The sequence below is a fragment of the Antechinus flavipes genome, chromosome 4 (genome assembly GCF_016432865.1).
Source record: "Antechinus flavipes isolate AdamAnt ecotype Samford, QLD, Australia chromosome 4, AdamAnt_v2, whole genome shotgun sequence".
In the NCBI taxonomy this organism is placed as follows: domain Eukaryota; kingdom Metazoa; phylum Chordata; class Mammalia; order Dasyuromorphia; family Dasyuridae; genus Antechinus; species Antechinus flavipes.
Genome location: NC_067401.1, coordinates 385,949,874 through 385,969,494, shown reverse-complemented (window position 1 = coordinate 385,969,494; position 19,621 = coordinate 385,949,874). Strand labels below are relative to the sequence as shown.

Below are 19,621 nucleotides of genomic sequence, written 5' to 3'. Positions count from 1 at the left end.
GCTGACTGGACACATTCGCCTTCTGCCCACACAACTGGAGGTGGAGGGCATGGAGCCTCAGTCCAGCCACAAGATCTGCCCAGGGGAAAGACTCTTAGAGGAGTAACTCAATAAGGGAGACGTCTTCCTATCATGCTCATTTTTAAAAATTTTCTTTCCCTATTATATTCATTTATTAAGTGCCTATTGTGTACATTTGAGAGGCAGATTGGTCTGGTTTCTAAAGACTGAGTTCAAGTCCCATCCTGCTGTAAAACTGGAAAATAATCACTAAAATACTTACCTAGTGAGAGAATTAAATGTGATGAGTCTGTATTTTACTAACTTTAATAACAACTATAATAACAGTTATCATTTATATATAGCACATTATGCCTTGCAAATTGCTTTATAAATATCTCACTTTTAATCCTCACAGAAACTCTGGGAGGTAGGAGTTATCATCCCCATTTTACAGATGAGGAAATGGAGGCAGTCTAAGATTAAGTAACATATCCAGGGCCATATAGATCGTAAGTAGATGAGGCTGGATTTGTACCTAGTCTTGGTGCCTTCAGATCCAGACCCGCCCTCCGCCCCTCAGAAGCAGGGCTCGGAAGCCCCCAACATCAGCAACTCTCCTCTCCTGGTGCCGGCCATATACAGATAGAGACCTTCCTTAGCCCACAGGAGCATTCAGCGCAGTGCTGGGGTGGCGAACTCGGGGCACGATGACCCCTTAGAGCAGGGGCCTCTGAGCTGGGGCCTGAAGCTGGAGGGCTCCCTCAGCAGGCAGAGATGGGCGAGTGAGAGTGCGAGAGGGTGGGAGTGTAGTAAGGGGAGGGCAGGTGAGTCGAGGACCAGTCCCACTCCAGTGTAGAATACCTGAAAGAGAGGAGGATGCAGTGAGCTGGGAAGGTAAGTTGGGGGCCCGCTGTGGAGGGCATTGAATGTCAGGAAAACACAGGTTTAGTCCTACAGGCAGTAGGTCCCTGGAGGTTTGACCACAATGTGGTGACTTTGGCCGTGATAAGGGAATGGGTTGGGAAGGAGCGGTTGGAGGTCGGGAGACTCCTTAGGGAAGGTGCCAGAAATCCCGGTTAGAGGCGAGGACCCGCGCTCACAGCAGGTAGGAGGGGGAAGGGGCGCAAGTACTGAGTTCTGTTGGGGCGGCCGGGTGCCCAGGACGCACCCCTTGACTATAGATGGCAGGTTGGTGGAAGGAGGCTAGACCATGGTCTGGAGCCAGCTTGTGCCACAAAGGGGCGAGAAGGCCCGACTTCAAATACGGCCTCAGCTATTTCCTGGCAAGTCACTTTGCCCCGCCTGCCTCAGTTTCCTCATCTGTACATGAGCTGCAGAAGGAAATGGCGAGCCCCTCCAGTGTCTCTGCCAGGAAAATGCAGATAGGGCCCCGGTGAGGTGGTGAACATGATACATAAATACACATATATGTACCTAAAGTAAATACACATACATGTGCGCAGTATACACATAAAATAAGGCCCAAGTACTCGGAGGTGAGTGGGAACGGCGAGCTGTCCGCAAGAACCAGGGGGAGCAGTGTGGGGAGGAGCCAAGCAGAGAGCGCCTGCAGAGATGGGGCGGTCCCTGCGCGAAGGGCCACTGGGGCAGACGGGAAGCCCCCTGGGGGTGGGGCAGGGAGAGGCCGGAGGCAGCCAGGATCACAGCTGGGCCCCCGGGCTGCCGGTGGGCTGGCTTTTAGAGCATCAAAGACATGCTAGGGGAGGAGGGAGAGGCCGAGGATGGTGTGGGGCTGAGGCCGGCAGGGAGGCTTGGGGAGGACTGAAGGGAGCAGAGGGGTAGATCTGGAGCCGAAGGAGTCTCGTAGGCCACTCGAGGGGGAGTCCCCGAGAGTCCAGGGTGAGATCTAGCCCCTGTGACCCCAGAGGAATCCCAGGAAAGGTGGTCTCGGTGTTCTCCCAAAGTCAGGAGAGGGAGGGTTGGGGCGCGGAGGAGAGCAGAGAAGCTTGTGTTGGGCTGAAGCACGTAGTAGAGAGTCAGTAATCAAGGATTCCTGAAGGGAGCCATGACCAAGGTGAAATTGGATGGCCCCGTGTGTGGGGCTCAGTCTGCCCCATTCTAGGACTTGGCTTCCCCTCTCTTAAAAGGCCATCTCAGTTGGAAGTTACTCCATCTCACACCCATCTTAATGTACATGGCTCATTATGATCATAATTACTTATGATTATGATCATAATTACTTCTTCCCGCACTTTTCTTCTTACCACCTTGTGAAGCGGGCTCTGGGGCCAGTTCTTTCATCGTATCCTGGCCCAGCAAAAATGGTTCCTTATGGCTCCTTCCTGGGCAGTCAGTCAGGCTGGGCCAGGGGTCCTGAAACCTAAATGAGCAGGGCATGTTGCTGACCGTGCAGTTGACTCAGGCAGTACAGGGGTCTGCTCTCGAGATCCCAGCTGCTTGGTGACTGTCTGCAGAGAGAAACCAGATAGTGAGTGGGACAGGACTCAGGAGGTGTAGTTCCCATTCTGGCTCCTGCTCAGGGTGTGAATCAGAATCAGGCCCTTCCCCTCTTGGGGCCTCAACTCCCTCCTCTCTAAATGAGGGTCAGGCTGGGGGCTGGCTCTGGTCCCTTGGACATTTCTAGTTACTTTCAGTCCTGTGACCCTTTGGGCTGATTGTCCTTGGGATTCCCCCTGCCCCTTGTTTTGTGGGAGAATACACACCCAGAATCCCCTTCTCCTGTCTGGGGTTGGATGAGATGGAGAGAATGGTAGGTGGGCCATGGGGAGGAAGGGCAGCTTACTCTGGCTGCTGCGGGGAAGAAGTCCTGAGAGCGCTGTGGGCTGAGCATGGGCTGGCCCATGGGGAGGGAGAGGAGGAAGCCTTGGTGGAACTAGTGAGGAAAGGTACACTTGGCACTCTCTAAATTACCCGCTAGGGCACAGCCCGAGCTCCCCTCCCGCCATCACTCTGGACTCAGCACCATGCTTTGTGCCCAACAGGAGCAGCCTGCAGTATGGCATCATGTGTCTGAAGAGGCTTAACTATGACCGAAAGGAGCTGGAGAAAAGAAGGGAGGAGAGCCAGCATGAGATCAAGGGTGAGCTGGTGGAGGGTCGGGGGAGGGCACAGCCCAGCTCTGACAGCCTTCCTTGGACCCTAGGATCCTCCATCTAGAGCCGGAGGGAAACTTGGCCACATTTTACTGAGGGGGAAAGCAAAACCCAGGGACGGAACCTGCCTTACCTGAGCTCGTTGCAGACAGTCAGGAGTCCCATGCACTCCATGTCCAGCATTCTTTCTCTACTGTGTCCCCTTGCTTCTTTGAGGGGCCCAGGCTGATGGCAGGGCCGCTGCCCTCTCCCTTGATCCTTCCCCCCCAGATGTGCTGGTCTGGACCAATGACCAGGTGATACACTGGATCCAGTCCATCGGGCTGCGGGACTATGCCGGCAACCTTCACGAGAGCGGCGTGCACGGGGCCCTCCTCGCTCTGGATGAGAACTTTGACCACAACACCCTGGCTCTGGTCTTACAGATTCCCACGCAGAACACCCAGGTGGGAAGCCCTCCTTGCCTTCCTCTCTACAGCAGGTCAAGCCAACACTTAGGACCTGGTTGCTTAGGGGAAATAAAATTACACACACACCCACTTGGACAGACTGGATTTTTCCAGGGCTTGGGAAAATTGGTTTGCCACATTGGATTGCAGTGGGTTGAGGCACATTTTGAACCCCACTAAAAGAGCCTCTTCAACAGACTCCTCAGGCCAGCTCATGTCTGGCAAAGCCTTTCTTGCCATCGTGTGGTGTCTCTGAGTGGTCCCAGCTTCTGCCTTAGCTCTCGAATGAAGCGGGCCAATGGCTTTAAGGAGGCTGCTCTATCCTCGACCACCCTTGGGTCTGTTCTCAGAAAACTGAGTAGGATCGCAATGGCGGGGGTGGGGTGGGCCAAGGTATAAGCCCATCAGAGTTTCAGTCTGCTTCCTTGTGCCCTCTCTCCCTGATAGGAACAAGTTTGGCCAGGGCATGAATGGTCTTCTAATTAGGACATCTTCCTGATTTTTCTTTCATAACTCATTAGAAACTCATCACTCAAGAATTGGATGAATTTTCTTTGAATCTATTTATATTGGGGTCTGCATAACTTTCAGAGGATCATTTTTCCTTTTGCAGTTTTGTTTTTAGAGCTGGAAGGAATCATAGAGATTATCTTGTACAGCAATCTCATTTTACAAATGAGAAGCCCTAGGCCTTGGGAGGTTAAGAGACTTTCCCAAGAAAACATGGCAGTGAATTCTATGTGGGAAGTAGCACTTGCTTTTATTTGTCACAAATTTAAACTATTTTAAGCATTAAGGTGGGTGGAGGAGAAAAGCCAGCAATACGAATGGTCGGGGTCTGGTGAGCAAGCCCATTTTTAGCTTTGCCCCTGCCCTTCACCATTTTACAAACTCTGATCATATTTCCTCCCTCCACCCCAGCACTTGTCTGTCATTTTGGGACAAAGAATCTCCACCTCCTGATGGCTTTAGTCATCCTGCTTTGGACTTTTTCCAAATGCCTTGTTTGTATCTATCAGATAGCAACCAGAACTATCCACAGAATTCCAACAGTGAACTTGCTTTGGCTTTTACAAATTTAGGGTGGTATTTGCTGATCGTACCCGGAAATGTAGTGGTCATTTTGGTCATAAAAGCAAACTGGATGGAAGTCTTTTGGAGACAGATTGGAAATTAACAGCTCTTCCCACAAGAACCTTCTTTCCTACCAATTGTCTTAGTGTCTCTCCTTTTATAATTTATTATTTTGATTATGTCCACTGGTTTCCCATCATTACATATTTATCCTCTCAAAGAACCTCAGTAGCTTAAAGACGCATTTTTTTTTACTTATAAAAATCATGTTGCCTTTCCCCTAATGTGGTCAATGATCTTACCTTTTTTTTTTTTTTTTTTTTTTAAATAAATTCTGTCAGCCTATACCAATCCAAAGTCTTTAGTTGAGAGGATCTCTGGTTAAGTCGGTCTTGATGCTGGCTGGCAACACTTCCCAGGAAAGTACTTGACAAAACAACTCTACCATTATATAATCCTATTATAACCCTAAAGTTTTACAAAGTACTTTTATATAACTTCACGTAGGACATATATGTGTATATACGCATATAACACTTTACAAAGCACATTTATATAATCCTAAAAGTTTTATGAAGTACTTTGATATAACTTTATATAGAATATATATGTGTATTTTACAAAGTACATTTATATAACCCTAAAAATTTTACAAAATACTTTTATCATAATAACCCTGTGACGTTGGTGGTAAAAGTGTGATATCTTCCTTTTATAGATGAAGAAATTAAGGTTTATTTCCTCTCATTTAATACATGCTGCTTCTCCTTTTGTCTGAGGGAGTCTGGGGAGAGTTGAACTGGGCTCAAGGTTATATAGCTCTTGTTTTTTTCTCTTCCTTCTGTTATTCCTAGGCTCGCCAAGTGATGGAAAGGGAATTTAACAACCTCTTGGCCTTGGGCACAGATCGGAAGCTGGATGATGTGAGTACCCAACACTAATTGAAATTCATTTGGGGAGTTCTGGTCATCATTGAGATTCGACCTTCATAAGCTTTTCTGATTTGCAGGAGGTGCAGTGAGAAGAGGCTTGTGTTGATTGGGCTGAGAGGGCAGATCTAGGGACACTGGGTAAAAGCTGCAAAGAGATAAGCTTAGGCTCTCTGCCAGCAAGGAAGTGATTATAGTTGGAACTGTCCCAAAGGCGAATGGGTGATCTCCTTAGAGAAGTAGTTTCTCCCTCAGTGAAGGTCTCTTAAGCAAAGGCCCCATGATTGTGGATATCCTATAGAAGGAATTCTTGCTTAGCTATAGGTTAGCTCAGATGGTCACTGAGGTCTCTTCCAGTTCTTGAGATTTTGGAGTTCTTTGGGAGAAGCATCAGGGCCTAGATTATAAACTCTCAAACCCTCCGTGGTTGCTTATATCCTGTTTTACTTGTGGGCAGTGTTTGGGTCTCCTTAAGTTGTGTTAGATAGATTTTGGGAGAGGTTGTAGTAGAGACAGTCCTAGGGTATCATTTTACCATTGCTACATAAAGACTCTGTTTCCTCCTCCAAAGATCATACCAGTGAGATCACAGTTTTTCTTTTGTATTTCTCTCTGAGGTTCTCCCTCTCTTTATGGTAACTTCAATATGACAGGTGTTTACAATTAGCCAATTTGGGCCCAAAAGTATATTGCTACAATATGTGAGGATATCAGCATACACGCTCCAAGGGGTGTTTTAATATTAGAAAGAAAGGTTGCTAAATTTTAGGGAAGTACAGGTAACCAACCTGTTAGTCATTTCAATTTGATATGGTTTAACTCATCAATTATCTCCAATCTATTTTCTAGCTTCCAGCCTTGCTCCTCCCCAAATCCAAGTCACTCTCAGTATTCCTGATCTCTAAGTAAACAAAGTCCTTTCCATTTCTATTCTTCAGGCTTTTCCCTTGTATTGGCCAGGCAGCCCCACCTCCCCATACCCCCAGAAGCAATCCAACTGACAAAAATCCCCCTGACCTTTTCTATTTACTTGACATAGTGCTTCTCTGCATTCTCTCTGTACCTTTCACCTGACACCTACCCCATCACCTGCCAGTTCCTTTGATTTGTCATTTGACTAATATGCTTGTCTCCCTTCAGTTAATACATTGCTATTCTTCCTCTGCTCATGATAGCTTCTTCATTGCTGATAAAGCCCCCTGCTCTCTGATTCCTATTTTTTTCATACCAGCTTTATTTTCTTTCCTTTTCAGAATTTCCTTCCTTTTCTCTATCTTTTCTGTAGTAGAATCTATCAGATTATCTGTTGAATGGTTCTTGTCTACTTTAACCTCATATTTCAAAACCATTCAGTCAACAAGCATTTTTAAAGAAATGTTAATGAATGGCTTTATTTTATATAAAAATTACAATGAAAGGAGTTAAAAAAGCCAAGGAGATTTAATTTCACAATACACACTTGCTAAGTCTCACAGGATTCAAACTTAATAATTTTCAGCCAACAGAATATATCAATCATTTCAAAAGCTTCATGATGAAGCCTAATATATGCTCTCAACAGATGTGCAAAAAAAAGGATTCTTTGAAACTTGCCTCCTTTGTCAGTCACGCCATGAATCTAAGTTTTTGTTTATCTGTCTGGTCTTATCAATTCCCTATACCTTATACACACTTTTGGGAAGATTTTACACTAATTAATTCCTTTTTTCATTTGGCTTTTGTGTGCTGGGTCAATAAGCATTTCTTAAATACTGTTTTAGATGTTGGGAAAGAGCAGCTAAGTGAGACATTGCTGGTCCTTGAGGAGTTAACGTGGTGCAGGGAAATCACAGCCATCTATTCCTACCATCCATGCCATCCAGCCACCCATCTTTCTCTCTATACATACACATGTGTAGCAGAATACCCATAAGGCGGCTAGCTCTCAGTGCACAAGGTCTGACTTGGGTGGAGTTTAAAGGAAATCTGGACTTCCACGGGTCAGAGACGGAAAAGGAGAGCATTTTAGCCCTAAAGATCACCAAGGTACATGGTCAGGACATGGTATGTTATATGTGAGGGACAAGGCTGGAGAGGTAGGATGGGACAGAGGGCTTTAAATGCCAACAGAAAGGTTTCTGTTTGATCCTAGAGGAAACTGGAGCCCACCAGAGCTTGAGGGGAAGAGTGATGTGGGGAAAAGCCCTTGGACAGTCCCATGGAGTGATGGGTTGGAGTGGGGAGAAATTTGAGAGGCTGTTTGCAGCAGTAGTTCAGGTAAAGATGCCTCCATAGGGCAATCGCTGTGTGGCTAGAGAGAAGGGCCATGGCTTTGTCCGCAGGAAGGACAGCTCAGCTTCTCTGGGACTAAAGAAAAGGTGACCCTGATGATCAGATAACAGGAGCCCTGTCTGTCACTGGGCTCAGGCCGCCCTCAGGCCCGTTGCCCGGTCTGAAGCTCCAGTCCGCACTCTGCTCCTGCGACCTTTGAGAGCGGGGAGGGATCGAAGAAGGATAGATGAGCAGGGCCCGATTCTGCATTCTGTGACCGCAGGATCTCGTGGGGAGAAGGACCTTAGAAAGTGCCTGGTCTGAGCCTTTCATTTCACAGGAAGGGAGACCGAGGCTCACGGTCACTAATTGGCCTGCCCAGCAGGAAGCCAGGGTTTGAGCCCTTTGGCTGCAGCTAGCCCCAGGGAGGGGATGTTTGGGTTTTGTTTTTAATTTTTTTTTCCATAGCAGTGCCCTGGGGCCCGCAGTGGGTTCTGATTTAGGAAAGTTGACCTTTCCAGTCAAGTGGATATCAAATAACTCCCTCTGTTTTCATCTTCAAAAATATGGCTTTGGTTCTAATGGCCCCTGTGATGTCGTTCTCCTTTGGCTCTTAAGTATTCCTGGTCTCTGCCTGGAATGTCAACTCAAGGGGAAATGAGGGCTGACTTTCTAGGTTCCAAGTACTTCTGAGGGAGGAAATGTTGGGGATGACATGTGGCAGGGGCCGTGGCAGTGCTGGCAACTGCGGAGACTCCGGAGAAGAGAGGGCTTCGGGGGGGAAAAGGCCGAGACTTTGTGATCCAGGGGTGGTCTAGGGTGGCCCCAGGTTCTTCTCAAGGACCAGGTTCCTCCTTGTTGGAACGTTTCTGAGGCTTCCTTAAGCCTCCGACTGTCTGTGGGGAGCGCTGCTTGGATTGCAGTTGTTCCCCCAGTCACCAATCGCTGAGCAGGTGCCTTACACCGTGATAGGTGCGGGGTGCTAGCGGCAAGTCCACCAGACTGCCGGAGGAGGGCTGCGAGGGAACCCAAGGCTTCCGTGTGACACATACTTTCTGAAGTGCCTGACAAACACCAAGGCCCTGTGCTAGGCTTTGACATAGAGAGTTAGAAACAGACCCTGGCCTAAAGGGGCTTAGAACCTAATGAGGAAGGGAAGGTGGACACAGTAAGGAAAGATCCAGGTAAAGGACTTCTGAGAAACTTGAGGGAGAGATCATTTTACTCAGGCTCTGTGTGTGTCTGGGGCTATGGTGATGTGGAGCCAGGAGAGGTTCCAAGGAAGTAGCACTGAGAGGGGCCTTGAAGGAAGGAGGACCTTCAAAAGATGGAGAATGTTGGAGTTGTGAGGCAAAGGCAGAGAGAGGGCATGAGCTCGGGCGTGTTCAAGAGTTGGGGAGCTGACTCTTGGTCGGGGCAGGTGAAGGGTAGGCCTATCTAGAGTCAGAGGGTGGGTTAAAAAGGACCACCAAGGGATAAGTGCCAGGTGAGTATGAGAAGAGTACGTATTTATCTTTGGCTACCCACAGTGACAATTCTTTGAAGGGAGGGATGGGCAGGCAGTGGGGAGAATAACAACAATGGACACAAAAATAAGGGTCATAATAGCCAGTATTTATATGGTGCTTTGAGGTTCTACGAGTGTTTTACTAATAGTATCTCATTTGATCCTCACAACAACCCTGGGAGCTAGGTGCTGTTATTATCCCCATTTTACAGGTGAGAAAATTGAGGCCCTTTGAGATTAAAAAAAAAAAGACTTGCCCAGGATCCCTCATATAGCTAGTGAATACTTGAAGAAAGATTGAACTTAGGTCCTCCTGATTCTAGCTCCATGCACTGTGATATTTCTGGTTAGCTGAGTTATGGCACTAAGACAGAGAGAGAAAGAAGGGAGGGAGACGCCGCTGAAAGACCCTCCAGAAGAGGGGGGTGGCAGGGAGCTGGCTGGTTCCCACTGCTGACTACCCAGGAGGTGTGACACAGCAGCGTAGCCACCTCATGGTGCTGGTAGCTGGAAACCAGGCTGAAGGGGGATGCAGAGGGAACCGATACCCGGCATGTCTCCGTGTAGCTGGGCCTGGGAAGGATGGCACCTTTGCTATGAGAGTGGGGACACGTGTCTGTGGGGAAGCTCTTCCCTTTTCTCTTGGGGGGAAGAAATGGAAGACACGAAGCTGGGGAGGAGGGAGTAGGAAAAATGGGGATGCTAAGCTTGGGCTGAGGTGGTTGGAGCAGGGCAACAGGACCCCCATAGAGAAACAGCCTGAGGAAGTCCCAGAGCTTAGAGCCCCAAGGGCTCGAACTGACCCCTTTCATGGATGAGGAAGTTGAGGGCCAGAAGATGGGAAGTGACTCAGCTGTGAAAGGCTCCCCCAGACAAGGGCAGGTTTGAGGTCCCGAGGAACCCTTGCCTCCCGTGTGTGTCTGTGGGCCCCCATGCCTGTCTGTACCCCGCAGGGTGACGACAAGGTATTTCGCCGTGCCCCCTCCTGGAGGAAACGCTTCCGCCCCCGGGACCCCCACGGAGGGATGCTCAGCACCTCGGCTGAGACCCTTCCCACCAGCTTCCGAGTCTCCACTCTGGGGCCCTTGCAGCCCCCCCCAGCTCCGCCAAAGAAGATGCTGCCAGAAGGTGAGCCGGCCGCCGGGCTGGAGCGCAGGGTCTCCCCCAACTCCCCCTCCTGGTGTTCAGAAGCCCAGCCAGGGGGGCTGCCGGAGATGAGCGTGGCCCCCGAGCCCCGTCCTGCCACTCATCCCCAAGGCTGGTTGCCATTCCCTGGCTTCCCAGCCGCCCTGGCTGATGCTACACTAATGGTCTGGCCCTCACCCCCTGCCCAGAGCTGCGTCCCCATGCCCCACCCGGCGCACTAACCCCTGCTCTGTGTGTTCTTGCTGCTTCTGACTCCTCCCAGCTGGGACATCAGGGTCACAGAGACTGGAGACCTCTACGGTTCGGACCTACTCCTGCTGAACTCCCCCCTACCTTCCCTACCCCGGGTCTGACGGGGGGTGTGCCCGTGGCTCGGGGTAAGTGGGGTAGGCCCTCTGCCAGGCTGGCGGTGGGCAAGTGGGGCCACCCCTACTCCTGCCGCACGAGCCCCTCCCCGACCCTGCCCCAGACAACTGGCTCTCCTCGTTTGCCCCTCCACGCCCACCGAGCTGGGGTGCGCCCCAGACACCCACCAGGAGAGCTTCTCCTCACTGGGCCCAGCGGCCGCCGCTGCCTCTGGGCTTCCGGCTTCCTCCCACAACCGCTTTGGGCCCCTCGGACCTGGCCCCTCCTCTCCAGCACCGTCCCTGCCCACCGCCCTGCCTGGCCACCCTCTTGCCTTTTCTGCCTTGCTTTGCTCTGGGGAGTAAGGGAGGTGGGAGCTGACTCTGAGGGGAACGGATGGGGTCTTCCCCAGAGCCACCCGGGGCGCCTCCTAACCCCGTCTTCTCTCTCTGTGTCTGTCTGTCTGTCTGTCTTTCCTAGTTCATTCCCACTATCTCTACGGACACATGCTCTCCGCCTTCCGGGACTAGCCACGGCCCCAGCCGGCCTCCTCCTCGGCCTCCCGGCCTGGCCGGCCCTATCCTCCTCCTGCTTGTTCCCTTTCCAGTAGCTCCCAGTCTTGTCTGTGACTTTCCACTTGCCCCCGGATCTCAGCATATACTCATCCTCGAGCTCTGACCCCGTCCCCTGTGTCCATGTGTTTCCCGAGGCTTTGGTGGGACCTCTCTGTGCCCCAGGTTTCGGGCGCTCTCAGACTGCAGGGGAGAGAAGGCAGAACGCCCGGGGAGGTGGAAGCAACCCCCCTCCCTCTGCTGTGCTCCCCCGGCCTTGGAGCCAGGGCCCGGCCCATGGCACCAGTAGAGCAGTGTGGACTGTGGCTCCCGGGGAAGAGAAGCCCGTGTTGTGGCTCTGGTCTGCTTTCTTCCTTCTGGGGAGGGTCTCCCAGGCCTGGAGAATGTGTCTGCCTAACACCTGATTTTGACTCCCTATGACAACTTCTCCATTAGCAATAGCCACAGACCCAGCTCTCAGGACTTCCTGGGGGTTTACAGGGACCTTCTGAGAAGGCAGCGGAGCAGAGCAAAGGGCTTCCCCGCGGCTCGGGGCAGAGGGAAAGAGCGGGAGAGTTTCCACCATCACAGTAGGTCCCCGCTCAGTCTCTCTGGGATCCAAGCCCCGGGCCCGGCCAGAGAACATGGGGGGAAGGGGCTGGCGCTGATGTGGAAGAAGGGATGAGAAGAAATGGAATACAGAACTGCAGGCAAGCGTCCGCCAGCAATGGGACATTCAGGCAGGAGGGGGGAGGGCAGCCTGTCTTCCATTAGCAATAAGCTGCCCGTGGCCACAGGGCCTCTCCCCTCTCGCTCACTGCCCAGGCTCTGGCAGCCCCGGGGGCGGTGGGTCCTAGGGGAACGTCATCAGTTCTCACTGGCTCCCAGCCCTGGGCAGGGCGGCAGGCGGGGGTGCTCCTCCACTTGCCCTGAGCTCTCCCCAAGCCATGGGAATAGGAGGGAGATGGGAGGAAGAGAGGGGAGAGCAGAGGAACTTCTTGGAAGACGGTGACTGCCCTCGTATCCTTTGTGGCTCAGAATCTGATGGACCCCCAGTCTCCAACCCTCGGACTCCTGTAGACTCTTCTTTCCCTCTGCCCCGAGCCTGCCCTCTGTCCTGGAGTATCCCAGGAAATCCCCCTCATATTCTTTCCCCACCCAGAAGTATTGCAGGTGCCTAGAGTTTATGTTAGCAGTGAGTGAGTGGGGAGGAAGGTGGAGAGTCCGGGATCGGGTTTTAGAGTAAGGAGCCAGAGATGCTGACCGCTTGCCTGGGACCTCTGCAAGCCACTGTCCTTCCGGGGTCTCTCTCTGGGAGAGGGCTCAAGTTTTATTCAGGTAGGCCTCCCTCTGGGACTCGAGGAGCTGTGTGCTGGTTTATCTGCTGGGCTTAGAAACCAGGTAAACTGAGGCACAGAGCTACCTGTCTCCCGGAGGAGGGGTCCAGAATGGTGCTAGCTCTTGGCCTGGTCTTCTGTCTGCTTTGTGACGGAAGGAAGAGGAGTGCCAAACCTCTGCTTGCACGGGCACTTCTTCAGCCTGGGGAGCTCAGGAGTTCTTGCAGAGGTTTAGGTGGTGGTCCCTGGAAAGGCCCTCCTCTGTCCTCTGGGACTTCTCTTATGCTCATTGCTCCCCGCTTCCTTCCCACCAGGCCGAGGGAGATATGGAGCTGGAACTTTTAATCAGGAAATGGGCCGGAAGGAGACTAGGCTGAGAGAAGAAACTGTTGCAATACTAGACTGCTGGGTTGTAGAGTATTAAAGAGTAAGATCCTGGGATTGGGCGTCTAGGATCATGGGATTGCAGTGCTATCTGAATACTTTAAAGGACTTAGTTTTTCTCTTTTTGTAAACATCCCACTCTAAATGGGCTGTGCCGAATGAGAGACTGGGCCAATAGCTGCACCTCCAGCCCCACCTCTCTAGGACCTTGAGCTGCCCTGGCTGGCCTGATCCAGGGGCAGAAGCTAGAGAGTCTCCATCCTTCCAAGGGCTGTGGGAAGCGGGGGTCTGCGGTACACCACGGCGGTGGGGTCTTGTCTCGGTGTGTACCTTGCTTAAGACTCCATCTGTTTTTTTATTTGAAGAGTCACTAGTGACCCCAGCCCCCTTACCAGCCTCCTCTGTCTCGTCAGGTCTTCCTTCCTCAGTACTGTATCGGATCACTGCATCAGGAACGGGTGTGCGACGCCCCTCTGTGCGTGTGTGCGTGTGTATGTGTGTGTGGCAGGGGTGTGTGTGTAACAATAAACAACCCGGTTTTAAAACAACATACACGCTGCCTCTGGTCCTCTTGACTGGGGATGTTCTGGGTTTGGGGCTCCCTGGAGGCTGTTCCTGGGCCGAAATTCAGTAAAAAAATGAGCCTTTTTTTTCAATCAAGAACCCGCCTGTCTGCGGCTGCCACTTTGAGCTCTCAGGAGAGAAGTCGAGGACACGGGGGGGTAACGAAAAGGTAGGGAGGGAGGGCTGGAAGCATGCTGGGGCAGAAAGTAACCCACCTTCCGGGCCCAGGGCAGGGGAGGGGCTGACGCTGGATCCCAGGGAGAATCGCCTGCTGGGCGGCACTGAGAGTTCCCATGTCAGCTTACCCAGAAGGCAGGCAGATCATCCTTTTCTCTTAAGAAGAGGAGAAATGCCCAGCTCTTGCTTCTCAGCAGGAAAGTTAGGCACAGGAGCAGGGTGGCTGTGGACGGTCGTTAGCATAATTGACTGACCTAGCGAGTCTGTACCTTTCCCTCCTGGAGTTTTCCTTCTGGTAAGAGGAGAAATTGAGGAGCAGAAAGGGAAGGGAAGGGGAATTCAGCAGGAGCAAAGACAAGAAGTCGGGAGCTTCACCTTCCGGACAGGCACCCCCCCCCCCCATTTCTCTCTTCTCCCTACCCCCCACCCAGAACACTATTAAGATTTCCACTAAGGACTCGTTCCATCTAGGTGTTTAAAGCATGAGGGCTCCGAGTTTATCTGCAGTCATTTGCATGCAATTTGCATAACCTACCAGTTCAATTGTCATTTCCATTCCCCTGGTAGTTGTCATATTTGATTCTTCTCTATTCCTTCTCATCCACCCCCTCATCCTCCCTCCCCCCCCCCCCCCGCAAGTTTCCATCTGCCAGATACATATGATGGGAGGAAGAGAGATGTGGAGCTGGGCGATGGAGCAACCTGCAGACAGCCCCTCTGTAAGCTGGGGGGTAATTGTACTACTAAGGAGACCTCCCCTCCAGGCCTGGTGTTCCAGCCACACAAGCCATGCTGATTCTTGCTACCTGAGCATCCGCTCAGCGGGATCTCTGGGCAATTGCTGCCCCCTTCTCCCCAACTTCTTCCCGAACTTCAGACAGAATTGAGGGTAGCGAGGGATTTGTTCACAAAGTGCCAGTCAAATTTACAAACATTTACAAGGACATGTGAAACCTGCCTGCTCAGCAGTTAACCGATCACTTCCTGATCTAAATTTCTGTTCTCCACTTGGTCTGGGACTGGGCCCAGCCAGTTTTGTCAGGGAGAAACACTCCTTTCTCTTTTTCTGTTATCTCTGGGCAGACTCCTTCCTTATTCCCATCCTAGTCTCCGACCTCCCGTAGCTCTGCCCGTCTGTGGAGAAGAACCAATGACATCCATTCCACCCCCTCAGCTCCGCAGCTATGAGTCAGCAGGGGGTCCACTCCACATATACCTGGGAATAAAAGTCATACCTGCCAGTTTCCCCAATTCTTCCACTTAAAATGCCATTTTGTCACAAATGCTTAGTGCCAAATGTGGGGTGCAGACGGGCACCACAGGGGGCAGAGCTCCCTCAGGGAGCGGAGCAGCGGGGGGAAGCTTTGCAAAGGAGGGGGGAGTAAATATGAATCCTGAAGGATAGTGAGAGGGAAAGGGACCCTGGTGTAACGTAGTGTTAATTTAGGTTCTCGAGCTTTTGGATCCTTTATACTTTAAGGACTCCTCAAAGGGTTTTATCTATTGATAAAGACTGTTTTTAGGAAGTCAAACATCTTTATATTATTATGAAAATAATTTTGATTCTACTGAATCCCAAAATTGTCTTTAGAATCTCCAGGACTCCCCAGATCAGTCTGAAAACTTCTGGTCTAGTAGGAGAAGAAGAGACTACCGATTCCCATCCCATCTCCAATACTTACTTGCTTACGAACCACAGACAAACCTCTCTGAGTCACCTCAGTTTCCTTATCCTTGAAACAATAGTTGGATTTTGTAATTTTTAAAATCCCTCCCAGCCCCAAATCACCTGAACCAATGAAAATGTTTGGAGACAGCTGGGGCATCCAGAAATGGCCCCTGTTCCCAAGACAGCTGGACAAGGGCAGAGTCTGGTGGGACTGGCAGCTCCCCGGCCTTCTTGCAGTCCCCAAGCTCCCAGGTCACATCTCTTGGGCTGTCTCCAAATCCTCCTCGAACAAAGGGCCATCTAGCGCCGTCTCCCCAGGCTTGGTAAGTTTGATTTTCTGAACCCAACTGTAAGGCTTAACATTTATTTTGATTAAATCTCATCTCATTAGTTTCAGTCCAGGGATGGAGGCTGTCAAGATCTTTTTGGATCCTGACCGACATCTAGGGTATTAGCTGCTTCTCCTTTGCACGCCATTGGAGATCTTCCAAGCGGAGGTTTCTGAACCATCACCCACTCTCTTTGAGTCTGATCTATTGACTAATTCTGAATCCATTGAAATGTGTTATCAGGAATTCTGATACTGCTTAGCTATGTTACTCTTGGCAAATCACTTTTACCTTTCTATGCCCCAGTTTCCTCATCAGAAAAATGGGGATAACAACAGCATCCTCTCCCCAGGGTGGTTATGAAAATCAAATAAGATAATATGCGGCATTTCCCCAATCTTCCCAGTTTTGTAACCCTATCAGAAAAAGGAAATAACATCTGTCTGTCTGCCATGACTTGTTCTTGTTCTGGCTATGCGGGCTGAGTCTTTGTAATCCCTTCTGGATTCTCACAAACTATCTTTTTAATGATTCATCCTTTCCAAGGACCTGGGTCAAACTCGTTCTTAGCTTCTTTCCTTTCCTGAAATTGCAACTTTTATCCATATTCTGCTCTCATTGGCCTTTCAGATACTGAGAATGCAGCTGTGATAAGATCTGTCAATTCTTCCAGTGACCTAGGATGCAGCTCACCTGGCCTAGGTAACTTTAATTAATCAAGCACAGCTTGGAACTCTCCTAATACAGTTATCTCCTTACTGGTCTGGGATCATCCACTCCTCATTAACCACATTTGTTCTATATTTCCCTGTCCCAAGGGCATTGGCCTTGGCAGAGAAAACAGGGACAAAACAAGGAACTTCTCTGCTCTGTCTCAGCTGCCCATTATTCTTGTCTCTCCCATCCTGAGCGGTGGTCTAGCCTTTCTCTGATTCTCCTGTTTTTATGATACAACTAACTCACCTCTCTGTTGTCCATAGTTTATTCACTGGCCTTGGTTCGTTCTGAACTTTGGCACTCCTGGCGCTACCTTATATATCATGTCACACTTCAAACATTTTTTTTAAAAAGCCGGGCTGAGTAGGGAATTCTACAAAATTTTATATCAGTCTCTTTAGACAATCCACATTTTTCCTTCTCAATGGAATTATTTACTTTTGTAGCTTCATCATTTTGTGGTTAAGATTTTTCCTCCTTCCCTCATCTCATGTGGAATTTTAATCCATGGTCTCCTTTTCCTGAATGCTTAAAAATCATCGTCCTCAAATCTGGGATGCACATCAAACTTTGCCCATGCTCTCCTCTCCATTTTGTTACAAACTCGAGGAGGGAGTGGTCCCTCCTCCCCAGTTCCTTTCTCTGAATGAGAATCAGATCCAGAATACCTGAGCTCCCTTGGTTTTTCCTTTACCTTTTGAAGGATGGAATTGTCATGAAGGCAAGTCAAGCCATTGTTTGCTGCTGTAATTTAGCCTTCCTGATTCTAGGGTCATTGCTCTATCCAATATACCACCTAGCTGCCGTGGAATATGGTCCCTTCCCAAGCCATCTTCCACACAGCTGCCAACATGTTCTTCCTAGAACACCTTTCTGCCCATTTTATTCTTTTCTTCCTCCCTCGGGAGGCAGTAGAAATTGCCTCTAGGATAAAATGGAAACTTGGCATTTTTGTAAAGCTTTTTTACAATCTGGCTCCTACCTACCTTTCCAGGCTGGTTGCACATTACTCCTTTACATGCTTGCTATGTTCCAGCCAAACTAGGCAACTGCATGTTTCTGAACTTGGCTTTCTGAGGCCCTAAATATAGATTCCATTGTTGTTTCCAGACATTTTATATTATTCCCTTTCACATGTTCATCATTCCAGCCCAATAGATCTACTTATTATTCAACATTCCAACGCCCATCTTCCTTCTTGCCTTTGAATCCTTTTTACAAAGGCAGTGTGGGGCTGTACCCTTTCCCCCTCTCCCCAGCTCTAGGATGTACTTTCTCCTTACCTCTACCTTTTAGAGTCCTACTTTCTTCAGAGTTCAACATAGGCTCCATCTTCTAGGCCTGAAGAAACGTTTCTTGACCCTCTAAGTTGTTGGCACTTTGTTCTTTTCAGATTGTCATGGATATGTTTATCTATCTTTATGTTGTATCCCCCAGTAGACTGTAAACTCCTTGTTTTTTATTTGTGGCACCTGATAGGCACTTAATTTTTTTTTTTATCATCAAATTGGATTGGATAACCATTCCGAAGCTCAGAGGGAAATCTAATTCACAGGTTTGTTTACCACCATGCTGGACCTCAGGTTAGGATATACAGGGTGTGTAGTTCACATATGATTGTGATCTAGGTTATTGAGATAATACATTTTTTTTAAACTGAGAAGCAGTAAATGATACTAATAAAATAAGAAGATGAATGATTATACCTGAAAACATCAGCATAAATATGGCTATCATTAATGCATTTCTTAGTGTCTGATGTTTATGGGACATTAGCCCAGTTGCAAATGTGACATATTACTGGAAAGTAATAAACTTCTTTTTAATCACCTATAATTCATATTAGTCTCAAAGGAGTCTGAGTTTCAGTGTGTGTGTCTGTGTGTATGTGTGGTGGGGAGCTAAGGAAACTCAAATTATAGCTAATGTCAAACCTTTTCAGTTAATCATTACATTATCTCCAAAACTATCTGACCTGTTTTTAACATTGTCTGATGAGCTGGAGTTTTCAACTTTTCCATCTAATCTTTGAAACACTGACAACCTCAAGAGTAAGAAAACCTTTGAAACTCTTTTAATAATTACTCTGATAATGAGCTGATGGGCTAATGATAAAGATCATTGCATAGTTTTGAGTCAGGGGAGAGATAAGGGAAGAATTGTGTCTCTGTACTGCAAGGCAAGTGAACTTGTGATCATCTCTAACCCTTACTTGTTATAATCACTCTCCATCTCCCTAGAGGACTCCTGGATCTTCTCTCTTGGGGTTATGGGAAGCTAAGAGAAGAATCAAAGGAGGGGTGTGGTGGAGGAGAAGGCACCTCCTTAGCTACGAGAGCTAAGAATATGTACAGAATAGAGTGATCATATCACTGTTCCCATTCCATTCTCCTGAAATTATCTCCAGTATAAAATAACAAACTCTACAACCTGACATTATGCCTTTAGGATAAACTGCAAACTTTTCTGATTGGCATTTCAATAAAGCCTTTTTACAATCTGGCTCCAAAATAAAGTTTTTTACTGTCTTTTCCAGACATTTTATATCACACCCCTTTATCTGTGCATCATTCCAGCCAATTCCAGCATTTTGGAGTTTTGCTATTTATCAATTTCAATATTCTCAGTCTTCATGCCTTTGAAGGCAATTCCCCCATTTCTGGAATGAATTCCCTTCTTATTTCACCTCTTTGATACTCTTCAAGGTTCAGCTTAAGTATCATCTCCTTCACAAAGCCTATGTGATCCCCCTTTTCACCTCCTGGGTTTTAAAAATGTCCCACCTCTAAATTACCTATTGGTCCCTTAGATCTGTGTGTGTATGTTGTGTCCTTACTGGGAAATGGAAGTTCCTTGAGTTAAGGGACTGTTCGCTGTTTTTACCCTTGTTCCTCCAGTGCCTCAGATGGTTCCTCGCACATGGCAAACATTTAATAAATGTTTGTTGAGTTGGAATGAATTAGGGAGTGTTTGGGAGTGGCGTGCCATGGAATGGAATGGAATGGAATACAGTGCAATGGGATATTTGTCAGGCTTACATCCTGATGCCCTTCATTGTTTTGTCTGAAGCCTTTCCCTTTTCTCCCAGGGAGGGTGGAATGTCAGCAGTGGCCATA

At 49.1% G+C, this 19,621-nt stretch overlaps 1 protein-coding gene across 7 annotated transcripts in view; it reads left to right on the top strand.

Moving 5' to 3' along the window:
* PPFIA4 (PTPRF interacting protein alpha 4) overlaps window positions 1–13,601 on the top strand; it is a 61,070-nt gene extending 47,469 nt beyond the window's left edge. For 4 of the 7 annotated variants that reach the window (XR_007953792.1, XR_007953791.1, XR_007953788.1 and 1 more), the window contains 6 exons: window positions 2,967–3,064; window positions 3,348–3,523; window positions 5,455–5,523; window positions 10,240–10,414; window positions 10,695–10,809; window positions 11,258–13,601. Coding sequence is in view for 2 of the 7 variants with exons in the window: in XM_051998603.1 (XP_051854563.1) it covers window positions 2,967–3,064; window positions 3,348–3,523; window positions 5,455–5,523; window positions 10,240–10,414; window positions 11,258–11,307 (568 nt within the window). In the remaining 5 variants the exon portion in view is untranslated. The remainder of the gene's footprint in view (window positions 1–2,966; window positions 3,065–3,347; window positions 3,524–5,454; window positions 5,524–10,239; window positions 10,415–10,694; window positions 10,810–11,257) is intronic. The other 3 variants (XM_051998603.1, XM_051998602.1, XR_007953790.1) reach the window with 2 other exon arrangements.
* Window positions 13,602–19,621: the final 6,020 nt, after the last annotated feature.